The 25916-nt window shown below is 33.3% G+C and overlaps 4 protein-coding genes across 10 annotated transcripts; 1 reads left to right on the top strand and 3 right to left on the bottom strand.

The window, feature by feature from the left end:
* Positions 1-787: 787 nt before the first annotated feature.
* LOC137827808 (uncharacterized) lies at positions 788-5630 on the top strand. 5 transcript variants are annotated; one of them, XM_068634140.1, is made up of 14 exons: positions 788-1132; positions 1415-1528; positions 1611-1670; positions 1768-1902; positions 2388-2471; positions 2566-2684; positions 2785-2886; positions 3001-3117; positions 3822-3890; positions 3982-4048; positions 4137-4190; positions 4468-4560; positions 4714-4746; positions 5144-5630. In XM_068634140.1, the coding sequence occupies exons 1-14, from the start codon at positions 1115-1117 to the stop codon at positions 5246-5248; spliced, it is 1170 nt and encodes a 389-aa protein (XP_068490241.1). In that variant the 5' UTR covers positions 788-1114; the 3' UTR covers positions 5249-5630. The 5 variants fall into 5 exon arrangements, with proteins under 5 accessions (XP_068490241.1, XP_068490243.1, XP_068490244.1 ...); XM_068634142.1 differs by having other exon boundaries at positions 853-1132; positions 1765-1902; XM_068634143.1 differs by having other exon boundaries at positions 1073-1296; positions 1765-1902.
* A 350-nt stretch (positions 5631-5980) lies between these two features.
* Positions 5981-7243, bottom strand: LOC137829477 (uncharacterized). 3 transcript variants are annotated; one of them, XR_011084019.1, is made up of 3 exons: positions 6931-7243; positions 6414-6850; positions 5981-6309 (listed from the first exon to the last, which is right to left on the bottom strand). XR_011084019.1 is itself a non-coding variant. In XM_068636279.1 (2 exons), exons 1-2 carry the CDS (start codon positions 7000-7002, stop codon positions 6617-6619), a joined length of 303 nt encoding a protein of 100 aa, XP_068492380.1. In that variant the 5' UTR covers positions 7003-7240; the 3' UTR covers positions 6140-6616. The 3 variants fall into 3 exon arrangements, 1 of the variants encoding a protein (XP_068492380.1); XR_011084018.1 differs by having other exon boundaries at positions 5981-6305; XM_068636279.1 differs by having other exon boundaries at positions 6140-6847; positions 6931-7240.
* Positions 7244-10462: 3219 nt separating this feature from the next.
* On the bottom strand, positions 10463-15832 carry LOC137827807 (zinc finger CCCH domain-containing protein ZFN-like). The gene is made up of 7 exons (XM_068634139.1): positions 15424-15832; positions 14850-15007; positions 14221-14283; positions 13312-13431; positions 12742-13032; positions 12070-12399; positions 10463-11278 (listed from the first exon to the last, which is right to left on the bottom strand). Exons 1-7 carry the CDS (start codon positions 15512-15514, stop codon positions 10997-10999), a joined length of 1335 nt encoding a protein of 444 aa, XP_068490240.1. The 5' UTR covers positions 15515-15832; the 3' UTR covers positions 10463-10996.
* Positions 15833-21981: 6149 nt separating this feature from the next.
* On the bottom strand, positions 21982-22453 carry LOC137828139 (histone H2A-like). The gene has a single exon (XM_068634590.1). The coding sequence runs from the start codon at positions 22451-22453 to the stop codon at positions 22004-22006; it is 450 nt and encodes a 149-aa protein (XP_068490691.1). The 3' UTR covers positions 21982-22003.
* Between the last annotated feature and the right edge of the window lie 3463 nt (positions 22454-25916).

Below are 25916 nucleotides of genomic sequence, written 5' to 3'. Positions count from 1 at the left end.
CAGTTGTGAGTTAATAAAATATATATATATATATAAATAAATTTTATCACACCCATATATATATATATGGCTGTGTGTGATAAAATTTATTAGAGAGGGAGAGAATTTAAACTGTGTACTCTATATTTTCATATATGAGTAAATAAAAGTTAGTTTGGAAAATCTAATTTGGTTTTTGTTGGATGATAATGAGGCATGTGTTTGATAGTGATTACTCCTCTAAAAGAAAAATCAATTACCAAATACAGAAAAAAGCAACTAGTATGTCCAATATGGTTGTCGCTGTTACCTTTTCAATGGCTTCAAATACAAGCTATATAATCACTTCAATAAACTTATACACACTTAATAATAATAACAATAAATTATCATTATTGTTGAAGATCCTCCATAAAAATAATGCTCATTTATAATATATATATATATATATATATAAGATTTAAATTTCACTTTATAAATATAATTATTTTATGAGATTGAATTAAATAACTTATTTAATATTTAATAAAGATGATTTGAGCGATTCTAAGTCTACCGTTATTTATAAAAACATAAATCAACTTATTAAAAATAATAATAATAAAAAATAAAAATAAAGGTATACTGTTAAATTAAATTTAGTATTATTTGCTCTTAGTTTCAAGGTAGATTAAAAAATTTTAAAAAAATGGTATTGAGATTCAATGGGATCGGAGTGAACAAGAAACACAAGACAAAAAAAAAGTGAGTTATTTGTAAACACCTTAATTTTTCTTAATAAAGAAGAAAGAAAGAAAGAAAGAAAAAAAAAGTTAGTTGAATTTGATGTTGTAACAATGATATTTGTCGGTTTGTTTGTTTGTGGCATGGGTTGTTCCGTTCCCGCTCCTTCCGTCAACTAACTATATCTAATCTAAACTCAAAATCAAGGGAAACAAACTTATCCATTTTATTCGATTTTTGTAAACCTTACGAATTCAGAATTGTGATTACGATTACGACTACGATCACCATCTTCTCCACTAATTTTCCTTTTCTATCTTGAATGTTGCTTCTTTCTAATCAACACTTTTCCATGACCTTTGCTTTTGATTTTCATCAGCACAGTACCCTTCTCGGTTTTTGAAAACCAAATATGAAGTCACCTTCTCGAGTATCGTTTCTTTCTTTCCTTCTATTATCATCGTATTTTTGCTTCAATTCATGTTTCTTTTTCTAAAACTAATGAGAATCATGTTTTTTCTTCTGTTTTATTTGTTTTTATCGTTTCCTTTTTTTGCATGCCATAAGGGTTAGGCCTCATTTCTCTTGCATAAGGTTCGATTTATAATAATCACGATTTATAAAACTTGTGAAAAAGGGTACCATAAAGGTCTTCAATTTCATAAAAACATTTTGGGTAGCTTTTATCTAACCTTGTTTTACGTTGGACCAGGCTTTTTCTTGTGGTGATTCAAAGAGTAAAAGATCATGTCTTTATGCCATCTTGCCAGCAGCTTCTTTAATTTGTGCTGCTTTGTTTTTCATGAGTTCGATCTTCTCATCACAGGTATACACGAATCATCCTTGTTTCTTAACGACTTTGACTTTGATTAAGTAGGATTCATCACATTCTTCCAAATTCCATGCAGCCTAAACTATCAAGCTGGAAAATGAACGATGAACAAACTGCAAGAGCTGATAAATGCAAGGTTCGATTTCTCACTGGGCATGTTTTTTTCTTGATCATATGTAATTTTTTCAGGTACTGAATTTTTGTGCTTAATATTTGTTTATATTGTTTAGTAGAACCAGTGCAGGCCTAAGGGAAGTGAGGCATTACCTGAAGGCATGGTCTCCACCACTTCCAGTTTCGATTTGCGACCTCTCTGGGATCCGCCCATGCCTAAAAAAAAAGGTCATCACACTATAGAAGCTGCACAAGTGAGTTTCTATATATCTCTTTCTTGTACTTTGTTGATGCAGAATATGTGGTCTCTTTAATTTACACTCTTTTGACATAGAGAACACTTATCATCACCACCAACACTGGGTTCAATGGTTATTTTCTTTTGGGTTTCGTCGCTTTTTGGTTCTGAAACTTTATTTGAATTTTTATCAATCTGTAATTTTGGACAACCACGTGCAATATTTTTTGTCATGAACTGATCTGAATAGATACAAAATTAAGAATATAGTTTACGGAAAATATTCTCCATGATTGTCTTGTTACCTGCAAGTTATTAGAGTGCCAATTATGTATATCAATTAACATTTTCCCTAATAGCAGAGACTAAAAGTGGTAACTAAAATTTTAGCAACTCTGTTGGTCAAATTTAAGTTAAAGACTAAATGCCAAAATCTAAAAAGTTTGGAGACAAAAAAGATAAATGTACTAAACCCTTTTTCTTTTCTTCTGGTATGGTAAGGTTAAGCTAAATGCATCAAGCAGTTTGTTTGCGATGGCAGTTGGGATAAAGCAGAAAAACCTTGTGGACAAAATGGTCAAAAAGGTACTTTAATGGGTTTTGTGTACATATTGTTCATTACAAGTACTAGTACTCTTGTTGTTTATGGGTCTGTGACTCTTTCTGCACTACATTGCAGTTTCTACAAAGTAATTTCACTGTGATGCTCTTCCACTATGATGGCATTGTTGATGGATGGAATGATCTTGAGTGGAATAGTCGTGTCATTCATGTGTCGGTAAAAGGTCAAGGCAAATGGTGGGTTTCTAAGGTGATTTCAGATTCCACCCCATCCATATTCTGAATGATATTTGTTATTCTAAGTATGTTTTATCCTGGACACGTTTTCATTGATTAGGTGGTTTGCAAAACGTTTCTTACACCCTGACATAGTTGCAGACTATGATTACATTTTCCTTTGGGATGAGGACCTAGGAGTGCAATATTTCCATCCAGATAAGTATGAAGAATTTTGTTTTAACATTTGTTAATTGCGATTATATAGTTTGATGATCTTGGACTTTCATCCAAATATAGCTACCCTGTCTCATGATTTTTACCATATTTCTTAAAGGTATGTTTCTATCATCAAACGTGAAGGGTTGGAGATATCACAACCAGCACTGGATCCTAAGAAATCAGAAGTGCATCATCAGATTACTGCACGTGGGAGGAGGTCAACAGTGCACAGGTTCACTTCATACCCTTTTCATGTTCTCAACTCTCTTTTTTTTCACACAGATGAAACAACCATCAATAAAATAATCTCATTCTCTTAGTAAATGAATCCGAAAACAAGTGAAAAATTAATTCTTCATTAAAAACATGAGAATTTCGATCAAAATTAAAACTGGAGGAGTATCTATCTAGTTCTCATTATAGCAGTCTCCACTCTTCTAACAAGTACTTCTTTAGAATTAGGCCCTGCTATTTTGTGTCTGGGAAATCCTCTGAAGGTTGACTTAACTATATAAAATCAAACCATTGATAAACTTACTATGAAGTTCATCTCAGCTCCATTGTTGGAATTTTTTGAGTTATGTTGTCCGGACTAGCTGTTGGATGTTCTTTAAATACATTGTTAGTTTGATTTTGGGTTTGAGCTTAGTTAGGATTAGTGATAATCTGTTATCCGTCTTTACGTCGAGAGGTAGAAGCAAGTTTACAAGGGCCGGAAGGTGTTTGGGTCTTTGTAACGCTTTCTGGTATCAACTAAGGTTTTCTTATGTGAGGAGGGACAAACCCCCCCCTCAATCCGTGGTAAGGAACATTTGTTGAAAAACTGAGGGAAGATAAACCTATCTTGTCTTTTTCCTTGTAATGATGTTGTTACTAGACAAGTTTGCTTTGAAGAAAATGCTTATTTATGGATGTTTTTGATCGTTGTGTTTGCAGAAGAACATACAGAACTGGTAATGATGGTAAAGGGTGTAATAAAAGCAGCACAGCTCCACCTTGTACAGGGTAAGATTTTTTTGTTGAAAAAACAAATTTAATGTGGATTTCCCTTTATTTACATAGTTGAAGAAATAAAAGGTGAAGTAATTTGCTTCAGGTGGATAGAAATGATGGCTCCTGTTTTCTCAAGAGCGGCATGGCGTTGTGTTTGGTATATGATTCAGGTGCTCCACTCTGTACTGTGGAGCATTACCATAAGCACTGCTCTATACTGGTTTCATATTTATTCACAATCTGTGGTTTATTTTACAGAATGATTTGATCCATGCATGGGGCTTAGACATACAGCTTGGCTACTGTGCTCAGGCAAGTTAAGCTATGTTTTGGTTAACTTTGATTTCCTTTTTTTATTTAGAATACCATATATATTGTTGGGTACAATTCTAAAATCAAAATGAACTTTTTTATTTGGATAACCATTGTTTTCATAGTGGCAACTGAAATCAATGAAGATTAGCTTGATGAAACACAAATTTCAATTACAGAATAATGCTAACAAACTGTATTTAAATTTTGTCCTTTTGTCATTCTGCTTTTATTTTTGCTTTCTAGTTCAATCTGACCTTATTTCTGATTAGTATAGGGTGATCGAACGCAAAACGTTGGTGTTGTGGATGCGGAATACATTATCCACTACAATCGTCCCACCCTCGGAGGAGGAGATGATAAGAATGTGGTCAGAAAAATGGCATTTTTATTAGAGTTTAATTAAGAAGAAATACTTGTTTTAATTTTCTCAAACACTATAATTTCTTAGCTCAATTCTTACTTTGCATGTGTGTCTTGCATTCTATCTTCCTAGAAACTGAAGCTTATCTGTGTTTTGCAGCTTAAACCTCAGGAAAAGGATCACAGAGTAGATGTAAGTTACCATGTTCTCATGATTTGTCAATAGAAGTATTGTCTGAATGTACCTCAAGTAAAAGCACGTTTTTTTTTTCGATTTAGATTCATAGACTTGTACCAGTCAGATTCCTTGCAAAACTTGTGCTCTAGATGGGCTAATACTTGGGTTGTGTTTGGTTTATAGAAAAGAAAAACAATTCTTTGGGGGTCCCCTCAGATGTTTGATGCAAGACAACGAAATAGGCAACACTAACCTTTCAAGTTTCATAATATAGTCAATTGCTTTGCAATTTGGCTCTACATATTTGAGATTCTTGCATGAGAAAATTTATGCCAAACAATTAGTATAGCTGAGTGATGCATAATTTTTTTCTGTGGTTACTGACACCAACATTATTTTGGGGGGTGTGCAGGTGAGGAGACTTTCTTACCGGGAATTAGATATATTTAGAAAACGTTGGGAGAAGGCAGTTGAGGAGGATGAATGTTGGGTGGATCCATTTCAACTGCCAGAGTAAGAATTGGATTGGCCAACAAGTTTTATGTAAATTTTGTACCTAAAAAACATGTTATATGTGAAGAGAAGTGCTACAGGTAGCTTCAGCAAGTGTGGATCACTAGTAAGACGTACAGAGAAAGCTTAGAGGATCTCATGACATGCTCCTGGAATAATTTTTTTTTTCTTAAATAATTTTCCACCTTTTATTGGATCAGCTTTAAAGGGAAACAAAATAATGATAAAGAGTAGTTAGAAACTTGAAAGTTAGACTCTTCACCCTGTTGTTTTCTTGAGTAAACATCTTACTGTCATTTTTTTTTCAATTTTGATTTGAGAAAAGCAATAGATGTGAACTTGTCAAATTCATTTGAAGAGAGCTGATAATGATTGATTATATACCATATGATCGTTTCCTTTTATCTTCTTTTGTTTCTGCTAGGATCATCTCTTTATTCGACACTTCATATAACATCATCCTATAAGACAAGATGGTCACAAATTTTAGGTATGAACGATTACAAAATGAGATGACATGCAGTTTAAGATATAAAAAAAAACGAGCCAAGTTAGAAGTGGTGAATTTTTATTCCCCCTAAAAAAACCAAAACATTTGCTTTGTATGTTTTCAGCAATATAAAATAATTTCTGCAGTAAGATAGCAACATCAATAAAGTTAAGGCAAATCTTAACGGGTGTTCTTAGTATTAATGAAACAAAAGTAAAAAATATGTAATGAAAGTGAAAATACTCATTATATTAAAAATATAAAAATATTTATTAATCATTTTAAAGATAATTAGAAGCAGTTAATAGAATGCACTTGCACCTTCAAGTTAACTTGTTGACAAAACACTTAAGAAAATATTGAAGTTACTTAAATGGAATATGCTGCTGAGAGAGTGAAACCCAATTTGATTAGAACAGCCCCAAGCAACTCCAGTTGGATCCTTAAATTATCCTTACAACAGTACATGGGTTGTTGCGAAATGAGGTCAGAAAGATTCCAAAACACTCTTCTCAAGATGCAGAATTTAGTTGCAATCTCTCCACACCAGAACCCACAGCCACAAATGCCTCTGCCTCACAAATTTACCAATAAAAAGTGATAATTAAAAATTTGACATTATGGAAGCCTTGGTATTAGTATCACAAAACACATAGAAAAGAGAGAATAATACACATACCAAGGATAATTGCATCGATACATGAACCATTGTGGAAAAAAAAAATAGCAAAACATATTAGAAATGTGGCAGGTTTGTAGCTAAGGCTTCAATATCCTATCTCCCACCCCACCCCAATAGAATTAGTATGATGATGGAAAGGTGAAAAACTGTGATAAAGCCTGAGATTCGGACTAACAGTAGGGAAGTTGCAAGAGAAACAACTAAAGATGGCAATCAAAGCAATTGCATGTTTTAGGGGTGAAGGAGCAGAAGCCAAAAGGTCTATTGGGAATGTTGCAATTGATGGCATAGCAACATGGAGAGGGCAAGCAGATCCCTTTGGCCCCACCACAGCAGGTGCATACTGCACATATCTGGAAGCTTCCCAACTTTCTCCGGCTCTCATTCATCATCATCATCATCATCTGCATGGAAGCTGCACCACCATTTGCCTGCTAATAATCAAAATTAAGAAAATTGAGCTACACATTCATTCAGATTTAGTGGGATAGGAGAGAAGAGGAGAGAAGACTACATGGGGTAAGAAAATAGACAAAAAAATGAGAGTGATGATGATGAGGCCATGAGCATGAGTAGAAGAGGGCATCTTGAGAAGTGCTTCTTAGGTTGGTGGTGATGGAGAGCCAAAAGTTCAAGTTTTTAAGCGGAAACTGAACTATAAAGCTAGCTTTGCACAGTGGAGTTAGAACAGGGAAAAGAGTGCAGACGAAAGAGAAGGAAAAATGTTTAATTTGAGGTTAGAGAGCACGGAGTCTGACCCCTGTTCTCTCTCCTCTCTGCTCCCCACTCTCTAGAGTTAAGGCTAGAGTTGATAATCCCATGGGATTTTATTCAGTGTCACCAATTTCCTATTGAGTAGTGATAATTTCACAATACCTTTATCTTATGCCTTATTATTTTATAAAAGTATCCTTATCATATATAAGTAATCCAACATTTAAAAGGTGTAATATGAAAAAAAAGTTGTCAAAAAAATCATTTTTCTTTCCTATTACGTCTTCAACTCTTCAAACCTTCTACCACTCTTTAATACTCCAAAAATGTCCATACATAAAAGTAATTGTCTGCATAATACTTTTAAATAATAACATTGTTCTAATTACATTTTTTATTTATCAATTACTTTTATGTAAACGTAATTTCTTTTTTCTTTTTGGGCAATGAATATGTTATAGCTAAAGATACTCAGAGAGCTTTGCCTACACTAATAATGTTAAGGTATATTTATATACCTAAAAACAGTTAATATATATTATATATTTTACTTAGGGATAGTGAGTTTTGTCATTAAAGATGAACATTTTGTTTGAACTAGGTTGGAAGTGAAAAGGGAATAAAATGAAGAAAAATGAGTTGAAAGTGAGTACATTTTGAATGTAGACGGTATGATTGATTTAACATTATTGATTGATTTAACAAAATATCTCTGACTTAGTTAGAATTTGGAAAGATTTTGAATTAAAATAAAAAAGAATGTTTATAATTAAAAGTTGATATATTTATTTATATATTTGTATTTGAAATTTGTAATTTGTAATTCAAGAAAAAAAATTACATTTAAATTTTTTAAACAATATTATTGGGTAAAGGAAATAATAATTGTAAGTATAATTCATATGTATAATTCGTACCATGTTGAAAAAATAAAATTGGTAATAGACATGCATAAAATTTCAAATGGAAATTACAACATATTTTTCACATTTCTTAAGCATACCATCTTTAAGTTCAACCAAAGATTTCACGCAAATGTATCATGATCTGATGAGTCGATTAATTTTTAAAATTAATATTAAATTAAGAATTCAATAAAAATTATTAACATAATTTAAATCTTAAGTTGTATTGTAATCTCATTTACATTATTTAATACAAACGAACTATAATCAATGAACTATAATCAATTATGTATGAGTACATAATCGATTAAGCCTCACATTCTAATCGATTAACAAGTTAGTCTTAATTGATTACAAACAAACACAACCTTAATCAATTACATACCACATCTTAATATATTATAGAATGCAACTTAATCAACATGGAGTCTATGCTTAATCCATTATAACTCAGTATACATGTTTATGCACATAGCCACATCCATCCTTGTTTCACCTTCCAATAGAACCAATATCATGTAAACCCAAAGTCATAAGATAATATTTATTTAAAAAACTCAAGTAAATGCACCCTACCAAAGCACATATTGAACTAACCTACAAAGGTTCTGTCTTCTTCAATAGTAGCTTTCCTTTGTGCACTTGTAGAACTATCTTCACTTCATCTCATGTTCTACCCCTGAAAAAAATCCATGCTCATTATACCTCCCCATACAAGATAAACCAAAGGGGACCAAAGTGAACTAACCTTCCACTCCAAAACAAGAATGTTGTCTTCACTCAATAATAAAGTATTTTTTTAACCTTTCATACACTCATTTCCGTACCACACAACCTCCTTACACGTACAACCTACTACACCATGTGAAATTACTATTTCTTCTAAAAAATAACAGAGGAACCTCCTCACTTTACCTATTCATGCAATATGCTCTTCTTTACTTATAAGTTAAAGGCTTAACTTATGTATATCTATCACATATAATATACATATTTCAAATCTAACATATTCCCTTTACCTCCTCTTGACCTTCTCCACAAACATCCAACAATGCTCAGAGTGTTCAACCCATATCTTGTTATTTATAATAATTTTTCAAAGCATAATCAACTATGCCAAGACTTATAACCGATTATGAAAAATTAATCGGTTACGACCCACAACTCATCCCTTCAACATGCATTTTTCAGGATTCACCAACTCCAAACTCCAATTATGCACATACATGAAACATCACCATATAGGGTTATAAATGTAAATCAACTTCTTCACTCAAAATTTTCAAGCTAATCTTTACAATTTAGAAGTGGTACTCAATCTTTCCTCTCCTTTCTTTCCATGCAAATAATCACAAATCATGTCCATTAAACATTAAACATAAACTGTGACATTTCTGAGCTTCCAAATCCACAACAAGAGGACAACTACCATCCAAACAAAGTGAAAATAAATTAAGACTGTTATTAACTAAATATTGCTTTTGGTGTTACTGTTGTTCTTATTATTTACATTTTTTCACTTTAATTAACAATCATGCGTTGCATTACTCTCTTTTTTGGGAGTGGTTAAGACTTAGACGTGCTTTCCTTTTGAATTTGATTTGACTGAGCTGTGAAGATTGTCGGTCATACAAACTATTTTCGTCTTAACATGTTTTCTTCACCCGGACTTCCATTACATATTTTCGTCGGCACCTGCTTGGACATTTAACTGCAGTTGCATCGTACATAGCACGTGTACAACCCCACGCTCGGTCTAAAACCGACAATGATGTAGCGAAAAATAGTGACAATCTAAGCAGAGCACCAACACAGTTCGTCTGCTTCACCGAACAATCAAGAAATCACTCTACATGATTACTCTGCGGTAATGCTAGAAATTAGATTATTTTAGGGATAAAAACACTGCAAAAAGTCGATCCAATAATTATTTTTCCGGGGACACAGTGAACTCTCATGACAGTGTAAACCTATAAAAGAAAGAATCGGATCGGCAGTACCTGCATAAGTTTAGTCATATAACATGCACGTAATTTAATTAGCAATACCATACGCGTGTTATCTTCAGCTACAGAAAATGGGACTTTCTAAAGCCTCCATTAAAGATATTCCAGATTATGACTTGATGCATGTGAACTGCAAACCCAACTCCACCCATAATGGGACCATGAAATTTATAGCCTGAACCCCACAGCATTCTCTACAAGAACAAAAGTAACATAGGTTTTGAGATTTGGCATATTGGAAAAAGTACATCAGTAAGGTTCAGCTTTCACTGCCTCCAACATTCATAATCAAGGCTTTCTACCCTTCAACTCTGCAAAACAAAATCTGTCAAGGACAATCACCGCAGATAGTATGCATGATAAGAAGAAAAAAGAGCCACAGATTAAAATAACATTCCACCAGTTGATATTTACACGGATGTACAAAATATACTTTAACTTGATCAGCTAAATTCTGGTAAGAATGTACAAGAATATGAAAAATAGAAAGGTATCGGCGATACTGTTTGCTTGCCATTGAAAAGAATTCCATACATGCTCAGCAGACAGCATAAACCCAACTGCGGTGAGGGTAAAGTTTGAGCAATGAGTTTCAATCCTACAACCAATAAATATCCAGAGGTGGTAAAATTTGGTCATTACATATTTCTTCCAGAAGGAGGTTTTTACATAATGTGAAAAGTTAATTAGAAAGAGTGGTGGCGCTTGAGGACAGAAGGATTGTTCACATTGGGTTGGACCTAAGGTGACAACATTCGCTTAAATTTATCCAATGACCCTGGTAACATGAAATCCAGAACATTTGATTCTGTCAACTGCATTTAATTTTATTGACAGAATCAACTTGACATGACCTCTGTACATCTCCAGCAATGGGAAAATTAATTTACAGATCAATCATCTTTCCCCTCAAAAAAATTGTAAAAGCTAAGTGACCCATTTTCAAGAGACATCGTCATCCATCATCATCAATGTCACCATCACCAGAAGGAATCTGTCTTGTCTCTGATAATGAGAGCCGCCTGGGCGTTGCTGAGCTCGACTCAACAAGTCCTTCCGAAGATAAACTTAACGCAGCAGTTCCTGATGAAGATCGTAGCAGATGCTTGCTCGGGGCATCAGCTGAAGGCGATGCAGAGATATTATAGGTGAAAATTCCCATTGGATGGTCAAACTTGCAACTTGGGCCAAATTTGCATATGCCATAACGAGAATAGAAGACACACAAAGGTTCTCCCTGTAAGAATGGGACACTGCCTCTTATCAGCTTGCTCTAATTCCATTAAAACTGATAATATCAAACTAAAGTTAAGAGAATGATGACACAAATATTTGCAGATGATCCCATTTTCTCCAATTACCACAAACAAATTAACCTTTTCACACATTTTCCAGTTGATTGAAGGAAAGATGAGAATACACAAAAATACTGCACAGACTTCGCACTGATTTAAAAATGATTAATATGAAAATCACACCATTGAAAGATATGTGATAAATCAAGAGCCATAGGGAGAAACCCTAATGCTGTCAGTCATCATAGTTTGATTTAAGATAATATAACAAATACATACTTCGAACTACTCAAACTAATTACCATTCTCAGCATCCTCTCTAGTGTCTATCTGACTGCTTCAAACCATTCCAACTTAGGTCGGCTTCAAATTATTTTTAAACATAAAACAACAACTTTCCAATCACATTCAAGGGTTCAAGCACCATTGTATATAATATGATTAAATCCATGCATAGAAAAACTATCTGTAGTAGAATTATTTTTGCCACTTCCTAACAACAAGGTCATGTCATGTTAGGAAAAAAAGAAGGGATACAAATCCAAGAGGTAATGCAACAATCAAATAACAAGTAGTATGAACACAGAAAATTATGGAGACTAAATCTTAATCAAATTGTCGCCAAACTCAAAAGCCCGAGAACTACAATGAAGAATAAATTCAGAAATGATAAAATTTATGCCTATGAAAACAAACTAGGCGGATAGAACTCCATAGGAAGAACCCAACTCACAGGACGTAAAGGAAGGCCCATGGGACTCAAGACACAGTCAGGAGCAGGAATTAGCCTTTCGTGTGGGTGGTGGAATCGACAGACTGCACCAAACTTACAGTCTCCTGTCTTCATGTAGAATTGGCATTCAGGCTGGCCAGGTCTCTCAGGAAATATGTTTTCCCTCTGCAATGCATAAAACCCTACTGGAACAGTGCCAGAACGGAATTGAGAATATGCTCCATGTGTTCCTGTGTTTGCTAGCTCACCTTGGCGAGAAGTTCCATATGTTTGACCATTTCTCATTGCTTGCTGAAGACTGTCTGAATTAGAGATTGATCCCACTTGACCCTGCAAAATAAATATTCTATTAAGACATTGACATGTATGATGTATCAGCCAGGGAAGATTCTACCAAAACAGTTGTGCACATATGCACCTTGTTGCATTATTACCTAAGTTAAAGGAATGATCATCAATCTATTCTGTTCACAGACAAATACCGTGAAATTTCACACCAACAGAGTTTCAGCATCATTTTTACAGAGAAACAGTGATCATAATGATGGAAATAAATGACCTTCTACATACATTTAACATAATCTGATATGACATGCCTTAGAACCAGCCAAAACACAGAATAAAACTATCGTGTTCTTCTTTATTTCCTATGGAAATAATGGATGAGCTTACACTGTATGCACTCCAACCAGGCACTGAAACCACTCCCTGAGGAAGAATTAAGGGTGCATAACTTGAAGGACCTTGCCAGCGAGGACTGGGAATGTATGATGCCCTTGCCCAATTTGTAATTCCTCCTGCAAATGACTGCTGACCTGGTGTAGTTGGAGAATGGACAGTAGGGTACAGAGAAGAATCCTGTAATGAAAGCATCATATTACTCGGCTGAGGATGGTGGAATTTGCAAGTGTTCCCAAATTTGCATTGTCCAGTTCTCAAATAATAAGTGCATTCCGGCTCATTCTGCAGAATCAGGAGACAAAAAAAATATTTTGTAAGTTATATATGAACACTAATATCAATCAGAAAGCTAGTACAATTTCTATAAAGGCTCGGGGATCAGATATTAAATATCTACATGCAAGAACACAGTTTTGGAAAGTATAACCATAAGATCTGAATTTATGCAGGTCTGACAGTTTACTGATTACCAAATGAGTGAAGATACAGTAATGAACTACAAATTTATGACCAACTACTATTGTAATCATAATTATAAATAAATAAATATTAAAAACTAACAGGTCGGAGCGGATAGCCTAAAGTATTTAAGGAAACTCTTCCAGCAATCCCAGTCTGGTCTTTAGGATGATGAAATTTGCATGTGGCTCCAAATTTGCAAGTTCCTGTCTTCAGATAGTACTGGAAAACAGAAAAAAAAAAAGAAAAAGACATCTTCTTTGTGGTGATTGGTGAATGTTTAAATAAAGAATGCATGCCGAGAGATAGAAATTAGTGCTTTACAGATCAAGGTTGATGTCTTAACATCTCTATTACTCATAAAGAACAAAAATACAAAATCAAAAAGAAAATCTGATCAAAACGCTTCATAGTTTGGCATGAAGTAATTTTCATTTCTATAGTAACTATAGCTCCTGTTGATATCAGTGCTTAAATCAAGAATTAGCACATGCTATTAAAAGTTGAATAGCACACATACGTACAAGCCATACATATATAACAATAAGTTCTTAGGAATGACAAGAGCAAGATTTTCTATTTAATTCACCTTAACTTTTCAATTGTTCAACTGGTTTTTTAATATATGTGTGGGTGTGGGTGTTTGTATGTATGTATATGTATATAGTTTGGCAGAACAGTTGGTTTTTAATTATATAAAAGGAAAAATGAACTGAATGTTATTACAACATAATTTAGGCAAAGTCATGTACGCACAAGTTCACAGTTCTTCCCTTTCCCCCTACCCCATTCTCCACAACTTTCAAATTCACTGACATTTTAGGCTAGCCTTACATATCATGGTCTCAAGAACCACATGAAAGTGTCAATCCAAATCCAACAATTACGCCCACAAAGATTGATATGATTTAGAGAAATTGCTAAACTCCACCTAAAAGGAGACAATTCCCAGACCATGCAAATAAATAAGCAACATGCACCTTATGCATGCATTGAGAAACTAGTACGTGCCTGACATTCTGGTTGTCCTATTCTTTCTGGGAACTCGCCAATCATCCTTGCAGTGGCAATAGCCTGATAGAAGATAATCAGTATCAGGAATTTATATTCACCATGTAATATAATGATATCAAAATGAAAATCATCAACACAGTATGATTCAACATTATGTTGCTTCAGTAAAGTGAAACCATTAATGTGAAAAAGAGCATGTATGTGAAAAGCCAAAGAGAAAAAAAATGTTGTTTCCACACCCAAAGCTAGTTTAGGAGTGCTGCATCAAGAGAGGAATATACAACAGAGTGACATCCTCCCCAGTGTTTATGTGCATCTTTCGCTGCTAAAATGCTGTCATAATCCAGTACAACGAATAGAAATGCACGTGTTTTGCATAGAAACATGCCAACAAACTAACCAAAAACATGAGAAGGACAGAAAATGTTAGAAGACAACAACAAATAGTTTTAAGTGTGCATAGCTTCGATCAACTAGAGAGATTTTAATTTTATTATGACAAGAAAATAGGAAAAATTCAAAATGAATCCATCTAAGAACAAGAAACATGTATCATCATCTAATTTAAACTCATATATTATAAAATTACAGCATAATTTTAGAAATAAATGCATTCTAACATGTACCAGCTTCCTGTTAGGAGGATGATTAAATCGACACGTTGCACCAAATCTACAGAGTCCAGTTCTGATGTAATATGAACAGTCTGGCTCCCCTGGACGCTCCGGATAAGCTCCAGAATCCATTGTTTCGCTAGTCCTCAAATTCATCACCCAGAGTGAATCTGAAACAGCATCATAAACGCGTGAACAGCATGACATAAGTGAAACTGAAGCCACATAATCAATGCACACAATGGCTACAAATCCCAAACCTACAATCACAAAAATAATAAAAACTGTCGGTGCAACTACCGTTAGAAAAACCTTAAATCACGATAAATAACTATAATAATCATTTTCCTTTTTAAAATGTTCAGAGAGAAAAAAAAAACAACACGGTTTCAATAGAAATGGAATTTGATTCTCGCAGCAGTTTAAATCAAGCAAAAAAAATTATTGATCTGAATTGAACACGTGACATCTCCTAATTCTAACGCAAAACATTGGAACACGAAATGTTACTTTATTAATCTAACGCGTTCAATTTGAAAAAAGAAAACGCTAAAAGAAATTAAGCAAAAAAGAAGAGAGAAAGAACCTTGTCCTTGAGAGATTGGGGAATTGCGGCGTGTAATGATTCCATGAGGTTGAGGATTAGGGATGATGAGGTTGAGCTTCTTCTTCTCCATTCATAAGCCTTTCAATTCTCATTTCCCACCTTCTCCACCCCATTCCTCAAAAGAGAAACTTCTCCTCTCCACAAACCTCACCACAACTCTCATCTCTTCTTTCTCTCTCTTCTCCCACACGTGCCATCTCTTTTCCCCTTCCCTTTTTTTTTTTTCCTTTTTTCACTTAAACCAATGAAGAATTTTCGTTTATTTTTATTTTAAAGTGTGAATTTAAATGATGTCATTATACATGGAAAATAAGAGCGAAAACTCATCTCTCCATCTCTTTCTTGTTTTTCTTTAGGAAAGTATGATAATTTTGTAGGTTAAACAATCAAAAAGAGAAAATTTTAATAAATCATTAGAATGAATAAATTATTTTGTTGAGAAGTAGGCATACAAGACAAGGTTAAAAATAATTTTAAATCTAATTTCACTCCTAAAAAAATAATTTATAAAATAAAATTTATATTTATTTATGTTCCTGCTAGGGAGGTGAGACCTAGAGAACTATTGAAGTCTTCGTCTTTCTCTTTCTTTCGGACATGTTGCTAGGATTTCACTGTTATAATGTCAAATGGGAGAGGTACGAGCAGAAGGCACTCCGACGCTCAAGTTAGTAAAGGATGTTCGGCACTCGGTAGGTGTACAGTAATAATGACGTACATTGTTCCTTAGAATGTCTGCTATTTATATTATTTTAATGGGCTTACCTCATTGGGTCTGATTAGTGGGATCACTCTTGTGGTTGCATTATCTAATTCTTAATGGTAGTTTAGCTTCACTAACTTTGGTTTGAAGGTTAATGGTTATATGTGTTGGTTAGTATGACTGAGTCATATCAGCGTGTCGGTCGATCATATATCGATACAGTTGCCCCAGACTCGAGGATGGACATAATCGATGAGTCTTTAATGATGAGTGTCGGTCGATTTCATTTAGATGTGTCATTATTGAAGTTTTCGGAGTATGATGTTACATCAGACGACGTGACATGACCTACATTGATAATGTCATTATTTTTAATTAACTTGAAATCTGTCGATATTACTTTATTATTATTAAAAAATAATGTCAAATTATCACAACTTAAATTCGTACATCATCGAAAATTTATCTATTTCAATAATTTATTAAAATTTTAAATAGTATATTTTCGTGAAAATTACAATTACCCTCCTTTCTTCTCAAGCTATGACCTCACTCGCTCGCACGCATTGCTTTTTTCTCGCTATCGCATTAATTGGTGCCGCCAACTCAAACCACAAACTCTCTCTTTCTCTCCGCCTTTCTATGGGTTTCAACTTTTGTGCAAAAACGACACCAACTGCTTTTACTCTTTTTATTCCCCTATTATTCCTCTTCTTTTCCTTTCTTTCTATAAATAAAGGTTCTAAACTATATTATTATTATTATTCCTAGTGGAAATATTTGTACAAATACATAAATATATATATGGATTTACTTTTTTATTATATCATTTATATATAATTATGTTTAATATTAAAAATTAAATAAAAAATGTTAATGAAACTAAAATAGTATTTGTGTATTTATGTTTTTTATTTTTATTACTTATATATAATTATGTTTAATATTAAAAATTAAATAAAAGATGTCAACTAAATCAAATATTAAGAAGAGATAAAAATTATAATTTTTAGGAAGGATGAAGATATTAAAAAAAAGATTGCTTCACAATGGGAAAATGTTTCCACGTCTAATAGATTCTTCCACGTCTTATAATTCACTTTTCACAAATTACTCCACATTAAAAATTTAAAATTGATAATTGTTTTTTACTTAATGGAAATATATTAGTTTTTTAGAAAAACAGTTTTTAATTAATTATAAGAATAATTAGTTATTTAGTAAATATTTAAAAAATAGAAAAATAACTGAAATATCCAAAAAAAATAAAATTCATCCACATCTCTCTCAATTCAAAACCACCCATCCACATGTACCAAATATTTTAGAAAAAGTAGGAAATGACGCAATATCCATAATAATAAAATCAAATCAAATATTGATATAAAGATAAAATAGAAAAAAAAATTAAGAATAGTTAAAAAAAATCTCATATATATAGATTATTATTATTATTATTATTATTATTATTATTATTATTATTATTATTATTATTATTATTATTATTATTATTATTATTATTATTATTATTATTATTATTATTATTATTATTATTATTATTATTATTATTATTATTATTATTATTATTATTATTATTATTATTATTATTATTATTATTATTATTATTATTATTATTATTATTACATTTCACAGAGGAAAAAAAAGTCCATAGATTATTATGATATATACATGGACTTAGAGTCCATATTATCGTTTAATTACACATTTTATTAATTTCCAAATAAGTTCAAAATAATATTTATCACAAATTTATTAATTGATTGTGTAAAATAAAATTAGAGTTCAAAAAACTTATTAATAGTAATTAATAGTTTTTTAGTCGATACTAAAATACTAATTGATAAAACTATTTCTATATAGACTCATTTGCAGTTTTACCAAGGAATTTATAAAGCAAATTAAATACGATAAAACGCCAAATTATTTCAAAATAAATTGAAGATGAGAACGAAAATATTGTTAATAATATAGAAAAATATTAATAACAATCAAAATCAATTTAAATAAAACAAAAGTAAAATATCAAAAAATACTTATTTAGTTGCTATATTATTGTTTTATTTCTACTTTGAGTACATTTAATGATGATGTGATATGCTATGATGTCATTGTTGTTAATGTGACAATGTTGACAACGTTATGAAGAAAAAGTCATAGTTTTGGTTGGTGACACGGAATGGTTATGTCATCAAAGTTTAGATGAGTTTATCTTTAATGATTTCTTTTTAGAAAAAAATGTAAAGAAAAACAAACTTATTTTTTATAAAATTAAAATTAATTTAAGCACAAGTTTAACAAATTTTTTAAAAATTTATACAAATTTATATAAAATAATTTTATTTAAAAATACTTTTTTTCCTAAATCAATAATGATGAAATTCATTTAAATATGTACGTAATAACCTAACACGATAATATTATAAAAATGAATGGTGTGACGTTATCAATGTGACGAAACCATTACTTGGTCCTCTTTTAACAAAAGAGAGTGAGTAAAAAATATTTTTTAATAAACTGCTGTAAAATTTAATACTTATAATCTTTTGTGTCTAAAAGTTTATACACTACTAAACTAAACTAAAGTACTCAATAAAATTAAATATTTATTATATTTATGTTTTCTGTAAAGATAAATAAAATAAAATATAAAATAAATCATAGGTTTATTTTTAAATATAAAAAAATAAATATAACTTAAATTAATAAGTATAAATGCATTAATTCTCATATATTTTCAAAAAAAGTTAAGTGTCTATAAAATTTATAATTTATCTTTCTCATGTCAACCTTCTATGATCTATAATACATAAACACTTGACTTTACTTTCACAAGATCAATGTATTGAAATTAGCACTCAGAGACTCACACATGTCATACTACCCAATGTGAATTCACACATCTATGTGCATAAACATATCTTAACCTCAAGCTCCTCGTATGACATGTTTAATTCATATGACATGAAATATCAAGTTCTTTTTAACACTCCAAATAAATCATATGATCATTCTTCGACTCTCACCACCTAATACTTTTCATCTATATGATTTCAAGATATCAATAGAGTCATGATTGTCCATTTTCAAAGTACATCACAAATCAATATACTCCTAACAATCTTAACACGATATTTCATTTCCTAAAAAGTTGTCTCGGTCACATTTCCACATCATTACATACTTCATTTAACACATCAATACACCATTAAATCACATACAATTCAATATATATAAAAAAATTTCACATAAATGCATAAATACTTACTTTTAATCATATAATTAAATAAACATAAAAAATTGTAACCAATAATAATAAAAACATAATGAACCAGGCTCTCAGAGGAAAAAATAAAAATTTAAGTTTTCCTTTTATCTTTCACAAAAATTATCTCATTTGAGAGAAAACGGGTATCGCTCAAGCAAAAAATCACTTGCTTCAGCAAAAATTGACATGAGATCACCCCAAATTTTACCTCATTTTTGCTTGAGCGAGATCCCTTCTTCCTTGAGTAAAAATGAACCCGAGAACACCCTATTTTTCACCTTATTCTAGTTTGGGCGAGAATTTCCTCGCTTGAGTGAAATAAAAACTGCACAATTATGCTATATTTCATATTTTCAACCAATTTGCATCAAACATATTAAACCCAAAAGGACAATTCCCTACTTAAAGTTGGATAGTTAATCTAATAAAGCTATTATGTCAATCTATAATACCATCTATATATTCAACATCTTTAAATCAAAGTTATTTATAATCAACAACTAATACTCACAAATTCTTAACTTCAATTATATCATAATACAATTCAACTCATTTATACTACCATTCAAACACTTCCAATCTCAATCAAAATATATTCAATAACTTATTCACATCAAAATCAATATATAATATCCAAAATCTACAATTTCACAGTTTAAATTTTCAATCAATATACTACTTCACTCAAAAACAGATAATCCTGTAAGAAAATTGGAACTGTGACCACGTCACCCCCACATCCAGATCTTATACGGATTCTATTGAAAATTTAAAAGTAGTTCCCCTTACATGAGAAGAAGTAGAAGTACTCATAAAGAGCTCAAATCCTACAAAGTCTAAGGGTAGTTTAACCTGCACTATAAAGTTCTGATCAAAGATCTAACTATATCACTAGGAATTTGAACTAACATGGATTAATCCTGAAGCAAGAAACACCACATGCAAAGCCTATACCAAAGATAACCTAATGTTCCCATCAGTTGACCTAAAGTGTCTTGGTGCGTCTACGACAACTGTGCTCCAAGAATCCCTCCTCCTTACGTGCTTTTCTCCTAACGATATCACCTGAAAATACAAGAGACAAAGGGCGCCCTCGTGACCGTTTGCACTCCGACGCTCAAGTCAAACACCAGACAAAGAAACACCAAAAACTCTTAACTTTGAGAGTTTGTGTGACTGTGTGTGTTTCGTGCTAGGATTGCGTACCTTGTTATGCTAGTTGTTTCCCTTTATATATCTTTCAATGTTTTTGCCCCTTTTGCTAACTGTGACTTAAGCTTACTGTAGGTGTGTCTTAGTGACACTATCACCCAGTCTTAGGGCCATCTAGTGTGTAAGACTCCCTTACCGAAGTGCAACTGGCGCGGGATGATCACTTGGGTGTCAACTCATGTAGCCAACCTCTGGGCCATCCACTCTAGGAGTGCCTTTAGCTATCCACGTACCCTGCATGCAGATCACCCATGGGACGTGACCCTTACGAGCATCTCTTTCCCAGTGGCTCTTTGATGGTGGTGTGTACTACCGCATCCTTTACACCCCATGCACGGACCGCTCGTGATCTAGGCTTCCCCTTACTGATAATTGGAATGTGGCTTGGAAACCACCTTTTTCGACTCATCTTTACTGTTTCGGATTACCAATGTCTGAGGCCTCCTCACCCTTCACCCCAACACTGAGCATACCTCGGGCAACTTGGTTCACGAGCTCCGGAGGCACTAGCCCACGCCTCCTCGTGGGACCTAGCCCTCGGGGCCCTACCATAACTGTGGTCAGCGCCCAAGTCCGAGGACTGGTCGGTACACCTAATAAGTTCATAATTGACTCAAAGGAAGAAAGAACAAAAATGATTTTACTCTGTCTAAAACTCTGACCGGGTATCTTGCAATATTCTATGCCAGGAATCCAATGGCGGATTCCGATTGTAAGTCTGATGACATGTGAGTTCAGAAAGTTGGACAGAAGGAAAAGGAAGGAAGAATGAAATTTCTAGAGAGATTGTGGTTCTTTTAAAATGAGCATGAATAATTGATATTTCTATTTGTACGTATTACCTTATTGATCCTTACATTCAGGGTCAATATTCAATTTATTACAGTGATTTTAAAAAAATCAATTTGGTCCCTGTTTTTTTAAAAAGTACCCAAATTGGTCCTTTCTATTAAGTTTCCCCCAACGACGTCAAGTGTTGCTAATGTGACAAACAGACCAGAGACACGTTTGATTGTGTTGTGTGAGATGGCAAGTTGAGGGGTTTTGCAGAGATTAATAAAGTTCAACATTTGGGGTTTCTTCCATTTAAGAGATGCTTCAAAGGGAGTCCCCTCGTCTGCACCTTCGTCGACTGCACCTTCCACTCCATCAACCACCTGGACCTTGAGCATCTGCTCCTGCACAACTTATGCATATGGTGTTTATTTCTTACTAAACACAAGAGGTTTTAATAAATGAACAAACTCCTTCAAGCAACACAATTAGATGAAAATACAGTGTTTCTAACATCAAATCCCCTTCCCATTACAACCAAAGCACCCTAAACACAAATATACATAACTAAATTAAAATATACTTTAAGCCTTCTTGGGAGATTTGGTAGCTTTAGATGGAGATTTGGGCTCCTTGGAAGCCTTATCGGTCTTCTTGGGCAACAGAACAGGGTTAATGTTGGGAAGAACACCACCATGGGCAATGGTCACACCAAAAAGCAATTTCCCCAATTCCTCATCGTTCCTCACAGCCAAAAGCACATGTCTAGGAATAATCATGTTCTTCTTATTGTCACGAGCAGCATTTCCAGCCAATTCAAGCACCTCGACAGCTAGGTATTCAAGAACAACAACCAAGTAAACAAGAGCACCGGTTCCCACACACTTCGCGTACCTTCCTTTCTTCAAGTAACGCCCTACTCTTCCGACAGGAAATTGGAGTCCGGCCCTAACGGACCTTGTGACCGGCTTCTTCGTTTGCCCACCGCCCTTTCTTCCTCCGACACTCTTCTTAATCTTTCCATCAGCTTCCATGTCGGGACCCTAGAAATTAGTTGCGCTTGAAAAATAAGAGAGGAAGTGAGGAATGAGAAGGTTAAGGGATGAGCAGAATTGGGTGTGATGAATGGTCATACATGATCATACCCCAACTGTAATTCAAAAAACCCTAACCCCCAATTAATTTTTCACTAAACTAATATCTCAATTCACACCACTTGACACCTCACATCTCTCAATCCCACCTCTCTCTGCCACATAAGCAGCACTTGAAGCCGTAAGGTGCAACTTAACAGAAAGAACCAATTTATATACATTTAAGAAACATAGGTACCAAATTGATTTTTTTAAAAACCACTATACTAAATTGAATATTGACTATAAATATAGGAACACCCTATTTATATAATTTTTACTTTAATAATAAAATATTCATATGTCATTTAAAATATATCTCTAAAACTATTTTTTAGTTCCTTACATAATACATATGTATATATTGAATGAACTTATTTTTAAATGTTTTATTGTTTAAAAAATATATTTATTATTTTAGAAAATGCGTGGATCTAACCTAAACTTATTTAGATTGTTGGATAAATGAACGAGACGAAAAAAAATGGTTAAGTTTAATTTAAGTTATAATGTTTTTTTGGTTTGATCCGATTCTTTTATTAATATTTTACTTATTACAGCAAACTTATTTTTACAACTCTAACTTTGGAGGGTATGATTTACCTCATCAAAACTTATTATATTTCTTTTTTATCTTCTTCTATTTTTATTATTTTATTATTTTTTATTTTATTTCTTTTTCAAACTGTTTTTTTTTGCGAATTTTACTTGTGGATACCTTCAATACTTTTTTTTATCTGCGGGAGTTTTTTTTTTTTTTTATGATTTGTGAATTGATTCAGTAAACTATTGTTATATTTTCTTTTTTTTATAAAATATATTAATGGTTAAGATCTAAGAAGTCAAATTAGACATTTTATGTCACATTGCAAGTTATATGGTAATATTAATTTGATTTTGAATTAATTTTTTTTTCTTTACCTATTTTTAAGACGATACATAAATGAGACTCATATAAAATTAAATAGAATTAGTAATTAGATAGATAATTGAATATTTTTAACAGTTGAAATAAATGTTCACTTAAAGTATGAAGAACCAAATAAGAGCATTTCACTTTCAACAAATATGGTCCTATGAATGCATTATTACATGGATTGATTCAAATATTATGGAATATGTTCTCGTCGGTTGACTCTGGAAACAAGCTGTGACTCCATCTATCTCGCTGGAATCTGCTCTTTCCTTTAGATGCTGGAACACGACTCCATTTGAAGTAGAGGGGACCCTACCTGTTGATTGCACTCCGACGATCAAGTCAGTACAGGGCTTATAGAAACAATAAGTAAGTAAGTAGTTTCAGTCTTAGAAACAATGTACTTTTACCTGGGATCTCAAGTCCCTTTTATAGAATACTTTTAGGTTACTTCTTGTAACAACCTTCTCACACGAGAACCTTATCTCGAGTGAAAGCATCTTTAATGGGATGAAAGTCTTTTACAATGCGCGCAATCTTAGTGCCGCAACTGCACAAAATCTTATCTCTTTGGAGTGCATAAATCTTAACAGAATGACCATCAGGGTACCAACTCATGTACCAGCATTAAGGGTCCAATCCGTCCATTGTAGGCGTACAAGCCTCTACGTACCATGTGTACAACTTATTCCCCAAAACCCTAGCACCCTTGGGCTTAAGTGTTATAGAGAATGCTTTACTTGTACTAGACCTAAATGTACTTAACACACCCTTAGACCCATTAACACTATTCACTGACCTGACCAGGCCTTATGCGCGAAGGATTACATTAAGTATATGAATGAAAGTCAATACACACATACCTGGAGCCCACTCATGTGGCCCATCAACTCGGCCCGACGATCGAGCGGACCTATTTGACACAGACACTGATGTCCGATCACTGAGTGCTGAGCTCAGCGCTATGGTCCAGTACAAAATACAATAAATAAGAACTAGACAAAAGATATTAAAACTTGTAAAATTTTAGTATTACTATTTTGTTTTATTGCTCATGTGCAATTTTACTAATTAAAAACTAAAAATATTGATAGTTATCCCCGGTTGACTTTCTTGCCAGTTGACCTCGGTAGAAAGTTCCGCTTCTAATCTGTGTCTTTTGAATTCTGTTTTACGCCTTCTCGTTGCACTAGAACGTGGCTCCATTGAGACAGATGGGGCTCTACCTGTTGACCACACTCTGACGATCAAGTCAGTATGAGCTTACTAAGTATAAAATCAATATTCAATTTCAGTCTTAGAAACAACGTACCTTTACCTGGGGACTCAAGCCCCTTTTATACTACTCTTATAACAACTTTCGCTCACGAGAATATAATCTCAATTGAAAGCATAACAAAATGATATTCTGTTTACAGGCACCCTCTCTCACGGTGCTAACAACATAAGAGAATCTTGTGCACCTTTACTCACGGTGCTCACTTATCTTTTGTCTCATTTAACTGATAGCTTATACGCGTATATTAACAACTTCAATATAGATATATTTGACTAATCGCTTTATGTATATTAACATATATATCTTTATGTATATTAACATATATACCTTTAAGTATATTAACATATATATCATAATAAAATATCTCTTTATCTTTTATCTTAATTACCTTATCTCTCACGACCCACCCTTTGGGCCCAACAACCGAGTTGACCTACTCACGCCTGTGCACCGAGCATCTGAGCACTCTGTCCAGTACGCAAGCCCTCAGGCTCGAGTTGAGCTTGCCTAAGCGAATAGGCTTTTCAAGTGTTCTTGTGGCTGACATGGCAGTTTCTCAGTGGGTAGGTGATAACTCAGTAAACCTCAAGTAGCTTAAGCCAATGCATGTCCCGTTACTTAACTAAGTAAACCTCGACTAGCTTAAGCATAACAACTAATGTAAATGCGGATAACTCGTCACTTAAGCTATCTCAACATCACCTAAGCTATCTCAATATTGAGTAACAAAGATAACAAGAATTCTACTTGACCGATCTAAGTGTGAAAAACCATGGAGAATTCTTAAGCAAAAGGAACTAACTTTTGATGAATTACACCCCACAGCCGCAACGAGCCAGTGCTCCTTCTCGACATATATATGTGTATATCTCGATCTCACCCGATTTTGATGTGCAGAGTGCCTACTCGGGTATTTACACTTTCCTTGGCTTGATTGTCTTACTCTACATAAAGTAAAGTTCATTCATTTTTGAGAGTGTTTGAACTTGGATACTTGCTCGTATGCCAAGCCACCCTCCAACCATCATAGGTATAGGTGGGGGATTCCACTAAACATTACCCAACTTTCTCGTAGAGAGCCTGAACTCGGGTGCTCGCTCGCGCACCGAGCCGGGTTGACTTACCATGCATTTTAAACAACTTAGTGAAAGTACTCATTTGCAGAGCGC

The sequence above is a fragment of the Phaseolus vulgaris genome, chromosome 7 (genome assembly GCF_000499845.2).
Source record: "Phaseolus vulgaris cultivar G19833 chromosome 7, P. vulgaris v2.0, whole genome shotgun sequence".
NCBI lineage: Eukaryota > Viridiplantae > Streptophyta > Magnoliopsida > Fabales > Fabaceae > Phaseolus > Phaseolus vulgaris.
This window is presented reverse-complemented; position numbering and strand designations above follow the sequence as displayed.

What these genes read in the sequence shown, in the direction of transcription:
- LOC137829477 (XM_068636279.1), bottom strand. Translation starts at nt 7,002, where the DNA reads ATGCCCTCTTCTACTCATGCTCATGGCCTCATCATCATCACTCTCATT. An exon ending in TGTCTATTTTCTTACCCCAT is followed by an intron (nt 6,848 to 6,930) that starts GTAGTCTTCTCT and finishes GATTATTAGCAG; the next exon opens with GCAAATGGTGGTGCAGCTTC.
- LOC137827807 (XM_068634139.1), bottom strand. Translation starts at nt 15,514, where the DNA reads ATGGAGAAGAAGAAGCTCAACCTCATCATCCCTAATCCTCAACCTCAT. An exon ending in ATCCTCCTAACAGGAAGCTG is followed by an intron (nt 14,284 to 14,849) that starts GTACATGTTAGA and finishes ATCTTCTATCAG; the next exon opens with GCTATTGCCACTGCAAGGAT. An exon ending in CTGGTTGGAGTGCATACAGT is followed by an intron (nt 12,400 to 12,741) that starts GTAAGCTCATCC and finishes TTTATTTTGCAG; the next exon opens with GGTCAAGTGGGATCAATCTC.
- LOC137827808 (XM_068634140.1), top strand. An exon ending in GTAAAAGGTCAAGGCAAATG is followed by an intron (nt 2,685 to 2,784) that starts GTGGGTTTCTAA and finishes TTCATTGATTAG; the next exon opens with GTGGTTTGCAAAACGTTTCT. An exon ending in CAATATTTCCATCCAGATAA is followed by an intron (nt 2,887 to 3,000) that starts GTATGAAGAATT and finishes TATTTCTTAAAG; the next exon opens with GTATGTTTCTATCATCAAAC.
- LOC137828139 (XM_068634590.1), bottom strand. Translation starts at nt 22,453, where the DNA reads ATGGAAGCTGATGGAAAGATTAAGAAGAGTGTCGGAGGAAGAAAGGGC.